At 40.4% G+C, this 14687-nt stretch overlaps 1 protein-coding gene across 2 annotated transcripts in view; it reads left to right on the top strand.

Moving 5' to 3' along the window:
- Nucleotides 1–14355, top strand: part of LOC124063738 (prickle-like protein 2) — a 33656-nt gene extending 19301 nt beyond the window's left edge. Inside the window, exons 1-9 of one of the 2 annotated variants that reach the window (XM_046397694.1) lie at nucleotides 1576–1702; nucleotides 4276–4460; nucleotides 8025–8138; nucleotides 8225–8362; nucleotides 8769–8972; nucleotides 9908–10094; nucleotides 10745–10899; nucleotides 11324–12125; nucleotides 12217–14355. In XM_046397694.1, coding sequence (XP_046253650.1) covers nucleotides 1642–1702; nucleotides 4276–4460; nucleotides 8025–8138; nucleotides 8225–8362; nucleotides 8769–8972; nucleotides 9908–10094; nucleotides 10745–10899; nucleotides 11324–12125; nucleotides 12217–13169 — 2799 coding nt within the window. In that variant the 5' untranslated portion in view covers nucleotides 1576–1641 and the 3' untranslated portion in view covers nucleotides 13170–14355. Of the gene's footprint in view, nucleotides 1–1575; nucleotides 1703–4275; nucleotides 4461–8024; nucleotides 8139–8224; nucleotides 8363–8768; nucleotides 8973–9907; nucleotides 10095–10744; nucleotides 10900–11323; nucleotides 12126–12216 lie in introns of those variants that run through there. The other variant, XM_046397695.1, reaches the window with a different exon arrangement.
- The last annotated feature ends 332 nt before the right edge of the window (nucleotides 14356–14687 follow it).

Here is a 14687-nt window from a genome sequence, read left to right as displayed (position 1 = left end):
GAGGGAAAGTCAAGACATTTTTATAGTGATTTTAAACTGCATGTTCAGAGGAGGGTCAGCAGCTTTTTATTCCAGCCATTCACCCCTCCAGGTGAGTTCACCGATTACTTCCTCTTATCTGGTTCAAAGCGTATTGATTGGTTGGAAAGAGTATGAGCAATCTCTTGGTCCTGTGAGCCACACTATGGCCTGTATCTGCTGTAGACCTTTACACAGTGAATAGCAGGACTCATTTCCTTTCACAGTTGTGTACAAGAACAACAAACCCATCTCTGAATGTCCCTTTAGTGAGCTTTCAATAAATACCAATGATCACTATCACACTAAATTAATGAATGCTGTTAAAATAGCATCTTGAGCTCTTCCCCTTACTTTCTCTAACAGAATTATTAAAATCTAAATTATTTTAAAACATTTAAACACTGAACAATCAACATTAAGGGAGCACAGCATTCTTTGGACATAAACTCCTAAAATGGTTCACATCAAATAACACTATCATAGATTAAAGGGGGAGAACTAACTGTCTTACATGATTTGCTTTAAGTAACTAATAGACCATCACTTTTCACCACTTGCCAATGCATGTTAACTGGCTGCACCAAACAAGGGCTGACTTTCAGGAAGGCAAACAGAGCAACAAAAGAGAGACAAAATAGAGAAAACATTCTTTTCTCCCCAAATACCAGTTCTTTCTGAAGCATGAATTACCCAAAAGTATGCCTCCTCCAGGAAACAGAAGTTCACAACTTGCCTCTCCTTGTGTTGCTGGGCAAGAACAGAGGAGTGTTATGACTAACCAGTCGGCATGGCGAGTGTGTATTACGTCAAAAAGTCACACACTCATCAGCAGCCTTCTGTACCAGAAGTTAGGGTGTAAAGACTACTCATTACATTTAAACAGTTTGACACCAAAGTTGTGTCTTTGTTCAAAAATGCACAGCAGAGACTTCCAGTACATCTTCATAAGTGGAGTGTGAAGGGACCATTAATCAAAGCGCTGGTGCACACAGTGATGCCGTCATTCCCTCCGTCTAACAATGTGTGTGCAAAATGAATGTCATTTGCTACACAAGGGTTTTACTGATAGTGGGCTTGAGAAACAGAGCATTAGACTCATTTATTTTACAACACAGCAACCAATCGGCTGTATTTACTGTCAGTATTTGTAGTTTCTCTATCATACATCACACATAATTTTAAAATTGACGCACTAAAAAGAATGTAGTGGACACCTGCAGTGTCTGAGCTAATGCAATGTGAGCACTAGTTCAGACACCACAGACATTTTGAGTGGCATATAAAAAACAGGTGTAGCTCGCAACATTAATCACGGGTCAGTTTCATTTAAGCGCCCCAGCAAGCCATGTCACAGAGTCAGCATGGCCTCAGTCATCACTGATGTCATTTGGTACACCTGTGGTTTTTCCCCATGTTACATGAACAAAATGTCTTCTATGAGACAGGTCTATTAGGAATGTACAATTCTGGTCATTGACCTTCAGTAGGTTTATTATTATTTAAAGGAATAGTCTGACTTTATGGAGGATACACTCTTTCTAAAGATTTTCGATGACATGCAGCAAAGGGCCAGACTTTGGAATTGAACCAGTCCCACTGCTGAGGACTCGGCCTCTGTACATGGGGAGTACACTCTACCAGGTCAACGACCAGAACACACCAGAAAATATTTCACCTGGAGGTGAGAAATAAGATATGTTTAGTCTAAGCAGGCATTGGAGGCAGGGGGAGTCAGCTCGTCTAGTGCCTTTCAATATCTCCAGAGCTGCTACCCACATTGTGTATTTAACACTTGTAAACACAGAAAACGAGACATTGTTGCCTAATGAGCAGTTTACTTGTGCAGATTTGAGCCAATTCTTAATGAACAACAGCTGGGCCAGTGAAGATTTGCAGCCTCTTGAAAATCCTGTCAGTGTGAAGTTGTCAGATTTGCGTACTTTCCTATGGCAGGACAAAACCCAGTTCATACTTGTTTAATTGTGGCTAACATGCAAGATACAACATAAGTATAGCAATGATGGAGTGACTGGGAGTAATAATTTTCCACTTTGATGAAAACTAGCTGGGTTTCCCCTTCTTTCAGTCTTTATGTTAAGCTAGGCTAAATGCAGCCTGTCTCACTTTTGAACACTCAGAGATAACTAATTGACAAACTGCAAAAGCCACAGAAAAAAACACAACAATCATGGTGGGCTCAGGTGCCTGTTCAGCTAATAATAATACAAATACAAAGTAGCTTATTTTTTTATATCTATACTTTGTACTGAAATGATGATGTGAAACAGACTGAATTTGGTGCCAAACTGAACAACTGAATGATGTGGTCTCACTGGTGTTTGTACTGATTTTCATTATGAATGCTGATGCAACAGCTTAATTCAGAAACAAATTTATGAACAATTTACACTTCAGTATTTGTATGTATTAAATGTGTTAATCACCGGGCCTCAGAGGTGCTGGTATCTGGATTTTGTTGGACGGAGCAATACAGGCTAGATGTTTATAACCATTTCCCAGTCTATTATGTTAAGCTAAGCTAAGCTAGTGATCAATCCTCTCCTCTAGCTTTGGAATAACATTATTTCAAAATGTCCAACTGTTAATCTTTAACTGAGTAGAAAAATAAACAATTGTTCTCTAACGTCTAAGACATGAATATTTCCTAAAATATTTGATTACTTAAAAACATCAAGTGAACTTATCATAAAAGCCATGCAGTTAAAGCAAATGCCAGCTTCCATCTGACCCAGGCACAGTGAAATGTATATCAATGCCAGACTGGTGTAAAAAATTTCTTCAGCAGCTCACTGATCTGATTTCACATCGCCAGCATTAAGCCACGTTTGAACTGATGTCTAACTGGCATAAGAGGCTGCAGCTTTCCCAGCAGGCCACCTTTCATGCAGCCTCCATACACTAATGAAGAACAGCCTCAGGCCAGGCTAGAGGCTTAAGGTTACATACCTGTGATCTGTCCAGAAATCAGCAGCACCCATCTTGGAGAGATAAACAGTACTCAGCTCGGCTTGGATGGAGGCTGAGTCAGTGGCTCAGTCTGTGGAAAAGTCTGCTGTTACTTGGCCACCGCTTTAGCTCTGTTTTTCTCTAGAAAATGGTGTTGCTATCTGAAACTACAGAAAAGGAATCGTCTCAGGGCTTGGGAGAAATCGTTTTGGATCAGAAATGTCAGGGCCTGTTGACACTTTCTCACCGACCATCATGCAGTGTTGTCTTTGTCAGGGAACTGCTATGATCCTGATACATTACCTACAAATAAATAAAAAAAAACAGCTCATCTGATGTTTCAGTTTTCTGTGAAGGCATGTTTACACTGATCAGATTGTTCTCCCTGATTACACTACAACAACCTCAACAAGTTCAATAATTACTATGGGTTTTTCAAGTACAGGTTGTGACATTGTTCGAATTGATTGTTTGAAAACCACATTTGTTTCTTTCCACTTTACACTACCTGACTTCAATATCTTTCCACTGATCCGCTTTCAAACTAACAAGTCCTGAGATGTAAAGATAACTCGTTCTTGCTTTTGTTGTTGGCTCACTAGATATTCGAGTTGCCTGAGAAACGAGTTGCATCTCTTTTTCATACTCCAGCGGTGGAGGTGATACCTAGCCCTGTTAATTATTCATGTGTCAGTAATGTGTGCAGCTGTTCCCTTCTCAGACAGAAAGAAGGAGGAGAAGACTGAATTGATCTCTAATCCATACTTTGAAGATAAGCAGTGAATGCAGACACAGTAGTGTGTGCTGATAATGATGTCTTGGGACTACTCTGTTAGTGCAACAAATTGTCATGATTTTTTTTACAGACATTCTTGATATAAGTATATATATATAACACTAAATTTTGTACAGGCATAGGTTCTCAGAGAATGAACTGACTTCTGACTTTAGAGATGTGTTGAGTTTTCATCTAATATCATTATCAGGTTAATTTTTTACATCTTTCCACTACTACTCATGTCCAGATACCTGCAAAAGTAATGACATTCCTATTGTTTTCCTGTGAGTATGAGAGAGCAAGACAGAAAAGTATGGTTCATAACATTTTTTTTCCTCTAGCCCTGGTGCACCTGATCTTTGCTACTGCAGAATCTAGCTCTGCACATTCCACATATGGCCTGGAATACTAATAAGAAGAATACTCTCATTGCTCAATCTCTTACTTGCTTTTTATCTGAATGCTCCTTTCTGCTTCCTTCCTCACTCTCTTGTCTATTTCCTCAACAGGAATACCTGTGTCCACTGAAGCGGTTTGTGCAGAGGAGCATGTTGTGACAGCCATGTCTCTGGAGATGGAAAAGACCATCACCAAGCTGATGTACGACTTCCAGAGGAACTCCACCTCTGATGATGACTCTGGATGTGCCCTGGAGGAATATGTCTGGGTTCCACCCGGCCTCAGCCCTGAACAGGTACACGAGCTCAACAGCCCTCTCTTTCAAGTCACAGATATCTCAACATGCACTACCCTTTCCCATCGCTGCTAAGCGCTTCATTAAGTAATGCTTTATTTTGTCTGCCATGGACAGACTGTATCGAATTGGACCGGATCGGTCAGAATAATTTAATTACTTAGACGATAAAGTATCTGTGACTTTTTCCTAATAATCCTGAGATGGAAAATTCCCTGATCTGAAAACAAGACAATAGATCATTATTGTTTTTAAATCCCCTTCATGGTGCTTTAGTCTCTTTGGGTTGAAGAAGGGGAGGAGGGAAGGGCAGGGATGAGACTTACTGAAGAATAATCACTGAGACCGAGACTGTCAGGCATTTCATGGAAGAATAACTGTAAAGGACATTTTTCAGCTGTCAGTCTTAAAGTTGACACTGTGTAGGAACCAAGTTCAAAGACAGACAGAAGGACAACCATGACCAAAATGATGAAAAGGAACCACAGAGTCATTAACTGATCACATTGTCTGAAGAACAGATGTAAATCAATTAATGAATAAAGTATACACTGTAAGGATCATTGTGTTATCAATCAGTATAGTAAATTGATAAACCATTTCTATATTCCAGTGTATCAGGATTTATTTTGTTTTTTTTTTATTCAGGGGGATTTGATTTCACATAAAGCAATAAGCAATTTCCCCTGAGCTCCATCAAGTAGATGGTGATCAGGGATTTTTTTTTTCTAGAATTATGAGATAAATGTCACTTTAGAACTGTTACCATATTGTAATTTTTCCATTCAATAATGTTTTGGTATGCTTAGCAATTTGTTCTGTATTTTAGTGTATCCTTGAATTTAAACCCAGAGGAACGGAGGTAATTTGAGTCAGTGAATGTTTGGATGAATCTAATTGAAAATGTTTGGCAATGTGTTTGTGCATCTAGGTTTCATAATTCCCTGTCTGCACTCATTTGCAGTTTAAACGCCTTTTAATTGCATGCATGACCAAGCTAAAGTAATCAATTGTGCACATCCAGAGGAAGATATTTCCTCTTCATTTTTAGATTTTTTTCTATTGTTTTTTAAGTTTTGACCTAAGATAAATGTGGTTCTGTTCGAATATATTGTGTATAAACAAGCTGTCTTTATTTAAGGGCAGCACTCTAACACAACAAGCTTCTTTGGGCTCTGTTAACAGATGACAGACTGGGCTGATAACAGTCATTTTCTCCAGTCAGCCATCTTGACAGGATGCTGAAAGAGGCTGTTGCTTTTCTTATCTAACAGGGGGTGCAGGCAATTGTAGCTACAGTTGTTTTTTTAACGCACTAATGATTTTTAAGCCTGTCATTCCAGATTTTTCTCCGTACATCATTAATGTAACTCACATTTTAACTGTCATTTCATAGTATGACATCTCAGTGCTTGAGAATAGAGCATTTGGTGAGACGGTTTCCTATGACTTGATAAAAAGCTGTAGTATTAGTTATAATAATTGACTAGAGAATCAACATTTTATTTATCAAAAACAATTTTGATAAGTGAATAGAGTATCTTTGGATTCTACATACAGTTTACGATACAGTAAACTGTTTAAGTGTTTCTGTAGCCTGATAGACTACAGACAAAATGCAGTATGAGAGTGAATATTAAGTGAAATACTTGTAGATGTCAAAGCCTACTTGTTTGCTTTCCTTCTAAACTCACTAAATTTGAAGGGGAAAATTCTGCAGAAAATTTCTCACCCAGACTTGCAAAACAGCCCAAGCCTCAGTGTCACCCTGCATAGTGTAGAATAAATCAAGTGGGTGGGTAACAGAGAATCTGAGGGGCAGCACTTCAGAGACGCACTGCTTTACCATCTCACTCTCCACCCCACTGATTATGTAAATTGGATCACAACAACTTCAGCCTGCGTCAAAGGCGGTTTTGCTAAAAATCAGAGATGAGTGACAAGATTACTTTCTGTCCTCTAGTGTTTACCTCTCAAATCAAGGTTTTCTCGATTTCACCCACTAACATGCAGACACAAAAGGAGGATTTGGCTAGGATTACAAACTCTGACTGCATCATGAATTCTAACTGCAATACCAGTATGTGTAACTGAGATTTTCTTAAACCACTGTGTCTATTAGCTGCTGAACAATTTAAAGTAGCTAATGCTGTTCAAGGTTGTGTCTGCTGCAGCAGCACAGAGCTCAATGTGCTTTGCACTTTGAATTGCATACACTAATTTTCAATGGCAATGATGATAGAGAGCAAAACATCAACAAATTCTATAGGCATAAAGACCATGAAAAAGTAATTTGAAAGTAATTTCAGATTTAGGTGGGTTTGTACCTTTATTCAGCATGATGAACATATAATGACACTGCGTCAGTCAACTCTATATCATATTTAGAGTGGCTACAATCAAGCGCTTTATATTAACAATGACTCATTTTGTATGTAAGAGGTGTCGTCCATTGAGTTGAACCCACAGTCACTGAACTCACAGCATCTGAGCATCTTTCAGCTCATTGTTCAGATTTTCCAGCCACAAATGAACTGTTATGGGTTCACTCTTACTGTTTTTATCTCACTGTTGTTTTCAGCCTCAGTGGCTATTTTCAGTAGAAAAAAAAAGCTTTAGCTCTTTAATTATGGGCATTTATTTGCTTCACCAACATGCATGCTGAATGCCATATATCAAAAGCCATTAAGCCGTGAGAACTAGATAAGTAAAAAAAACAAACAAACAAACAAAAACCACACACACAATACAAGCTGAGTTTAAAACAATATATCTCATAAAGAATAATCATTAAACAAATATGTTACTAACAAAGAAGAGAATTACCTGAACTTAGACTTACTTGTAAGTAATTACATTACTAAAATGTAAATAGGCTGTCACGTTGTTAATATGCAAATAAGGTATCACATTAGCATATTCAACTGTTACAACCATAATGTTAACAGATAATTAGTGTACCTCACTGGACGCGTTAACTCAAGGGGGTGTAAAAAAAACAATTTCAAGCCTTCAAGTCTTCATTAATCCAGAACTTCACTAATGCTGCAGCAACGTAACTTAGACGAACATCTTCCAAGTCGCTCGCTCATGGTAAATTTTGTGACCCGACCCCCACAGCGACAAAGAACATTAGTTCCGCTTGAAATCTGACAAGGTCTCTTAGACAGACATTATTAATTAGAATCATGTTCATTAACAAACAAACAAAATTAATCAAACATGAATTATTCTTATTTTTTAACTCTAAATTATTTATAAACTCTTAGAATTAAAACTTCCTCTGATGGCAGTTACACAACCGGACTCTGCATGTCCAGCACATTGGAGCATTTAGCAGCTAAAGAGATAGATTGGTATATCAACCAAAAGCAGATCTAAAGCGAATACTGAACTTAACTTCATCAGATGTCTAGAAACATCACTTGAAATGAATGCTAATGTTGCTTTGTGTTTGCTAGTTGGCAAGGTCACCATGCCAAAATGTCAACAGCTAATACAGGCTTAATATTTGAATATCGTAAAGCAGAATGAGAACCATAGTTTTGATGTTGTTTGTTTCAGGTGCATCAGTATTATAACTGCTTACCGGAAGAAAAGGTCCCCTATATTAACAGTCCTGGAGAGAAATATCGCATCAAACAACTGCTTCACCAGTTGCCGCCGCATGACAATGAGGTAAAGCAGCACACCAAATGTCTCCATAGTTAGAAACCATTCTATCCATGTCATGATGATACCTAATGATGAGCCGTGTTCTTCAGGTGCGTTATTGTAACTTGTTGGATGAGGAGGAGAAACGAGAGCTTAAGCTCTTCAGCAACCAACGGAAGAAGGACAACTTGGGAAGAGGAAATGTCCGCCCTTTCCCCCTCACCATCAATGGGGCCACTTGTGATAAGGTAAAATCAACTACTGGCCCTCCTTACTTTTGCCCTCTTTTCTTCAGTTTCACTCACTGAAGAAATCAATGGCCAGCTCAACAATTTTAAAGGCTTCTTTCAGTCTAAAGACAGAAATTTCATTTTCTATTCTACTTGTTTTCAGTTTCGCCTAGTTTTCGCCTCTTAATGTTTCATCAGACAGATCATCATCAACATCTAAACTAGAAAATATTTCAGACTTAAAAAGATAAAAGTTATTTCAAGTATCATCTTCTCCCTCTCCTTCTCCATACCTTACACTTTGGATTCTTAATCTCTGCCTGTGCCCCCACCCCTAATTTATGCTTTTCTTTTCCTCTCCGTCCCTGCCCTTTCCATTCCTCTCTTCTCCCCTTTCTTCCTTTTCTTCCCTCCCCTCCTACAGTGTGGTGGTCAGATAAATGGTGGGGACATTGTGGTTTTTGCTGCAAGGGCGGGTAATGGAAAATGCTGGCACCCTCATTGCTTTGTCTGCAGCATGTGTGAGGAACTATTGGTGGATCTCATCTACTTCTACCAGGATGGCAAGATCTATTGCGGCCGGCATCATGCTGAAAGGCTAAAACCCCGCTGCTGTGCCTGTGATGAGGTGCGTCTGTCTGGGCCTGCTGCCCTTTGGGCTGGAAATGGCTGAATGGTTCATAGCTCAGGGACTTGGATATGGTTGAAATTGCTCTGGCGGGAAAGAGCATCTTAGTACTTGCCATGCCTCAAAAACTCTCCTTGTTTTTTAATCATAACGTGTAGCAAGCAGGCCTGAGATAACAAAAATAAGAACTCTGGCCACAGTAACCTGCATTAATCAAAGATGAGCAAGTTTTATTTACTCAAAGTATATTTAAATGTGATGGTCCAGGTGTCCATTTTTTTTTCATATGTAGGGACATTTTCATTTGATATTGATACAAATTGTTTGATTTCTGCCAGTCGGTGATATTGGAGTATAGTGAGGCAGAGACATTGTTAATGATCACCATTTGAAAATTATCAGGTTTGAATTGTATAAAAGAGGAAGGATGTTTTCAGTGTCATTGGATTAATTGGATACCCAATGAAAAATCCTAGCGCAGTGGTTCCCAATATGAAATGATGAAATAAATCAAAGGGTTGTAAGGGTATTAGAGATGTAAGAAAAAAAAATGTTCTGCTCCACAAATTATTGGCCTACTTCTTTTTCTGATTTTTCTCTTTCTAAGATGTGACAAGGAGTTATAAAAAAGACTTTGCTTCATTTTAAGAGGTCATAGGGCAACAAGATTAAGAACCAGTGGGATAACATAAAATATTATGAAAATGCTTAACTGACCAAAGATGGAGCCCTGGGGTTCCCCATACATCATAGTGATCCAAGATGCTTTTACTTCTCAGTAGCAACATTAAATTTTATCATTGCAAATATTTGTAAAACTTGTTCAGAACATGTTAAAATTTAATCACTCTTTTTAGATTAACTCATGACCTTGATTCAACTCTTGAATCTCTGTAGAATATCCTTACTGATTAATGTATTGTCTGGGTCACCAGATAATCTTTGCTGATGAATGCACTGAGGCAGAGGGCAGGCACTGGCACATGAAGCACTTCTGTTGCTATGAGTGCGAGACCACCCTGGGCGGCCAGCGCTACATCATGAAGGATGGAAGGCCACACTGCTGCAACTGCTTTGAGTCCCTTTATGCAGAGTACTGTGATGCATGTGGAGAACACATAGGTACATGTTTCCTGTTGGCTTTTTTACTGTTGCTTTAAGTCCTCTCATATATATAATTTGTTACCAAAACACGTGGAAATGTTTTTCTTACACTAACATCATAGAAAACCTTTAAGAACCATTTATTGTAAATGTGGGTGTTATCATCTCTGTGAGCCTTGTGTGCCACAGCTGTGTAGAGGCAAAGTCAGTGCAGTGAGATGTGGATGGTTATTATCATCCCAAACCCCAGTAACAGTGACAGTGTGTGTTTCAGAGAATGTTCCCATGTTGTATCCATATGGGAGCAATAAAAGATGATTATTTCCTCTTGCTTAGGAGCAGGGTTGGTGAAATGTATTTGTGCTATCTTACAAATCGAGTGATAATGTGTGGGCATAGAATCACAAATGTTTTCCTTCAGAAGAAAAAAAATTCTGTTTATAGTCTACAATATTCTTTTCTGTTTTTCAGCAATAAGAGACATATTTGACAAAAAAGACCCTAATTTAATGTCTAATGGCTGAAATCAGACTGTAGACTGTGTTCATTAGCCATACAGACTTTGTAGAATAACATTTCTACAGTAGGGGTAGTTAAAGATAGACCCCTTGTGTATTTACTAATAAACTTGTTTCTGGTTTGTCACATGTTTTTTTGTCTTATCAAAGGTATTGACCAAGGACAGATGACATATGATGGACAGCACTGGCACGCTACTGAGGAATGTTTTTGCTGTGCCCATTGTAAACGCTCTCTGCTGGGTCGTCCTTTCCTGCCAAAACAGGGACAGATCTTCTGCTCGCGGTCCTGCAGCGCCGGCCAGGTGGGTAATCAAAATTATACATACAATTTTACTGTTAAAAGATTTTTAAAGGGACATACAAACCAATTACAAAAAGTTGGGATGTTGTGTAAAACATAAACAAAAACACCTTTTCAACCTTTAGTCAACTGAATATATTGAATATAGGTCAAGTGAATAAGACAAGATATTTAACGTTCAAACTGATACATTTAATTGTTTTTTTATGAATATACACTCATTCTGAATTTGATGCCAGCAAATGTTGGGATGGAGAAATTTGGGGGATTGCTGTGAAATGTTTATCTGTTTCAATGTTAAATATCTTGAATCACTGCATTCTGTTATTTACTTCCCAACTTTATTGAGATCGGCGTTGTACATAAACATTATGTTTTCATACTAGCAGATACTTGTGCTAAACTGTTTTATTCGAACCAATCAGGATCCAGATGAGTCCGACTCCTCAGACTCTGCCTTTCAAAGCGCCCGTTCCCGTGAATCTCGCCACAGCACCAAGATTGGGAAAAAGGAGCGCAGGAATGCTGAGCAAGAGCGGCGGAGTGCGGAGGCTCGTCAGTCAGCCCCTCCACCCATGCCTGACCGTTTGTCTGCTGAAAGCGACCCACTTTCTGTTCAGATGGATCGATTAAGCCTGTCGTCGAGCCAGACACCAAGCAGGACACCTAACCGCACACCCAGCCGCACTCCGAGCCGTGCCCCGAGCCTTAACCAGGTTTGGATGAGCCGGGATGACCCCTATGTCCCTGCTGCCTATGAGGGGCCCCAACGGGAACCCTCTCCCACACCAACACCTATGCACCTGCTGGGTCAGTGTAACCTGAGGCAGGGCTACAATCCCAATGCTAATGCACATCCTCCAGCTCAGAGTCCTGCCAATCCAGGGAAGAGGCCTGATTCTTGGGGGAAGGAGCAAGGCAATGCCAAGAGGACCCCTATGGCTGCTCTGAGAGGCCACTCCTTTAATGAAAACTGGACCCACCACAGCCAGGATGAGTTCAGGCCCAACAAGCTACGCACCCAGATGAGCTTCAATGAGATGTCTAGCCAGAGCCAAGGTTTCTCTGACAAGAGGAGCATCAGCCTGCATGGATTCCAGAGAGATGGCAGACCTCCACTGACCAGGAGGAATCCCATCAATGCCATGAGCTTCAATGAGCCACTCACTCCTGTAGAACAGACTCCTCGTGGATCCATGGATTCCCTCACCATGTCCAATGCTACAGGTACAGTAATGTAAATGACACAGTATGATACAATATTATGTAATCTCAAATGGTAAATGAAAATGTGACATGTGATTTATGGGTTTAACAGGTAACTCTCTGGATGGGGTCAGTAAGCGTCAGGAGAATTTGTCTAGGTTCTCCATGCCCGATCTGAGTAAAGATTCAGGTGTGAATGTGTCTGAAAAGAGCAACATGGGCACCCTCAGCTCCTCAGTCCAATTCCACAGCACAGAGTCACTGTCCTCCTCTCGCCCCTACAACAATAACATGTATGCTCCACTGAGAGTCGGCTACCCACTGCAGTACTGGGATGGCCCACAGCCCCTGGGTTTCGATGGCAAAGGTCGTGTCAACGTGATGGGCAGTAGTGGAAACCTGCGAATGGCTCCCATGAGCGACAGAATGCCCCGTCGACTTATCAACGGGCAGGAACCCATGTCACAGCAACAACAGCCACAACCAAGGCGCCGCAAACACCACCGTGGAAACCACAGTAATGGACAGCATCGCAGTGGCCGTCACCACAAACGCTCTCGTCGCTCTCGTTCCGATAATGCTTTGCACCTGGTGGCAGATCGGCCTGCTCAAATGGTAGAGCTGCCCTACCGCCGTGTCCAGGAGGATTACGATCGTTTCCCCTCAAGTAATGCTGCTCGGGAATTGTTTGGTCTGGAGGCGGGTGCATACAGACAGCTGCCCCATCGGCCCTGCCCCCGCACCACTTCTGATCTCACTCTGCAGAATGCTGGCTGGCAACCTGTAGGCCTGGGTGGGCCATGTTGGGGTGATGGGTACATGGAGGCTGCCGATCCCTGGTGCTCCAGCTGTTCCTCTTCCTCCGAGTCTGAGGGAGATGAGGGTTATTTCCTGGGTGAGCCAATCCCTCGCCCCGTGCAACTTTGCTACATAAACAACGAGGAGCTGCGCCATCGCTACAGCCCTTCTGGGATAGCTGGCCATCACGGACCTCTGCACGGACCCATTCATGGCCAGCTGCACACCCGTCAAAGGAGGAAGAGCAAAAACTGCATAATTTCCTAAATTTATAGCAAAGAAATGGTGAGGGATGAGCAGGAGAGAGAGAGAGAGAGAGAGGTAAAGAGACAGTTACAGCAACAGAGAGGTGGAACAGAAGGAGTGGGAAGGCGAGTGAGACAGTTGACAGTGAGAGTGAATAGTGTGTGCATGTGTGTATGAGTTTATGTATGTGTGTCTGAGTGTGTGTTGGGGTTGAAGAGAGAAAAGGCCTATTTTTCATGCTGGCGAGCTTACACAACTCTACACAGGGTGTTTGTGTACACCTACACGCAGTGATCTAATCATAAGAGGAAGCTCAGCTGGCTTACACAACAGAAATGTTTACAATGAGAGATCAACTCCACCAACGGTACCAAGAATCACTAAAGAATTTCACTACTAAAAATGCTGTGGTCAAGGTAAATAACATGACGTGTGTGCGTGTTTGTATGTGTATCCATGTTACAGAGAGAGTGAAAAATTCCTTTACAGTCTGAAAAGGGAAGGAAAAACTGAACAAAACTGCGTTGATCTGACTGTTCATGTCGCAGCTCAGTGATCCATGCCCTGGGCAGTAAAACTTATTCTATGTGGACAAACCCTGAAATTGTGTTGGGATAGTGAAAGTTACGTGCTAGATTCCAAGCTATGTCATTGTTTACCTCAGTGGAATCCAAATGCTGCTGGAATATAGTGTTGGCTCGCTAGCCCTGTTATCACCTTGTACAAATAGTCTGTTGAACTTTGTGCTCTACATAGCCAGCTCTCCATGCTTTACCAAGGACAGAGCGTCGGACAGCCTCTGCTCCTTGACCATTCAGGCACAGTAACGTCAGGTATGGTCCCGTTTTATCTTCTGCAACATGCTTTGTTTTTTGAGACTTACACATAGATTATCAAGACTCGTACTACTACTACTAACAATAATAATATTAAAAATAATAATAATGATACCAATAATAAGAATAACAATGCAAATAATAATTATGATAATATTAAAGAATAATACCTGCTAAATGTATATATAGTAATAAACTTAATAAAGTAATGGATGTAGTAATGTAAATGTTATGTACATATGGTCTTAAATATTTATATATTTTGTAACTAAAGATTCATTATTTGTATAACATGATGTAGAGATAGGGAGACTTGCATGTTAATTTATTGTTGTTGTCTCATACTGAAAATAAAGTGTACTTCATTGAACAACCAGAAAGTTGTACTGAATTTTCTGGTTGGATGTAATCTACGTCTGACTGGTCAGCTTGAGTGACACAACAGCTGTGCCCTCAATCCAAACTTCATACTAATTTTTAACAGATTTTGAGCAAAGTCCCAGTTGAATGAACAAGGGAAATGGAGAAGCTATTTGTACAAATACAGCTGAGGCTGATGGGCATGGTATTAGTTCTGCAACTTTTTATTTTTATTTCAAATACATATAAACAAAATATTAGAAAATGGAAATCTTGATCCAGTGATGGAACTACGGGAATAGCACATGGCTAACCAAGGCTATTAGAATAGCAACCATGAATA

This window comes from Scatophagus argus, chromosome 8 (assembly GCF_020382885.2).
Source record: "Scatophagus argus isolate fScaArg1 chromosome 8, fScaArg1.pri, whole genome shotgun sequence".
Lineage (NCBI taxonomy): Eukaryota > Metazoa > Chordata > Actinopteri > Scatophagidae > Scatophagus > Scatophagus argus.
This window is presented reverse-complemented; position numbering and strand designations above follow the sequence as displayed.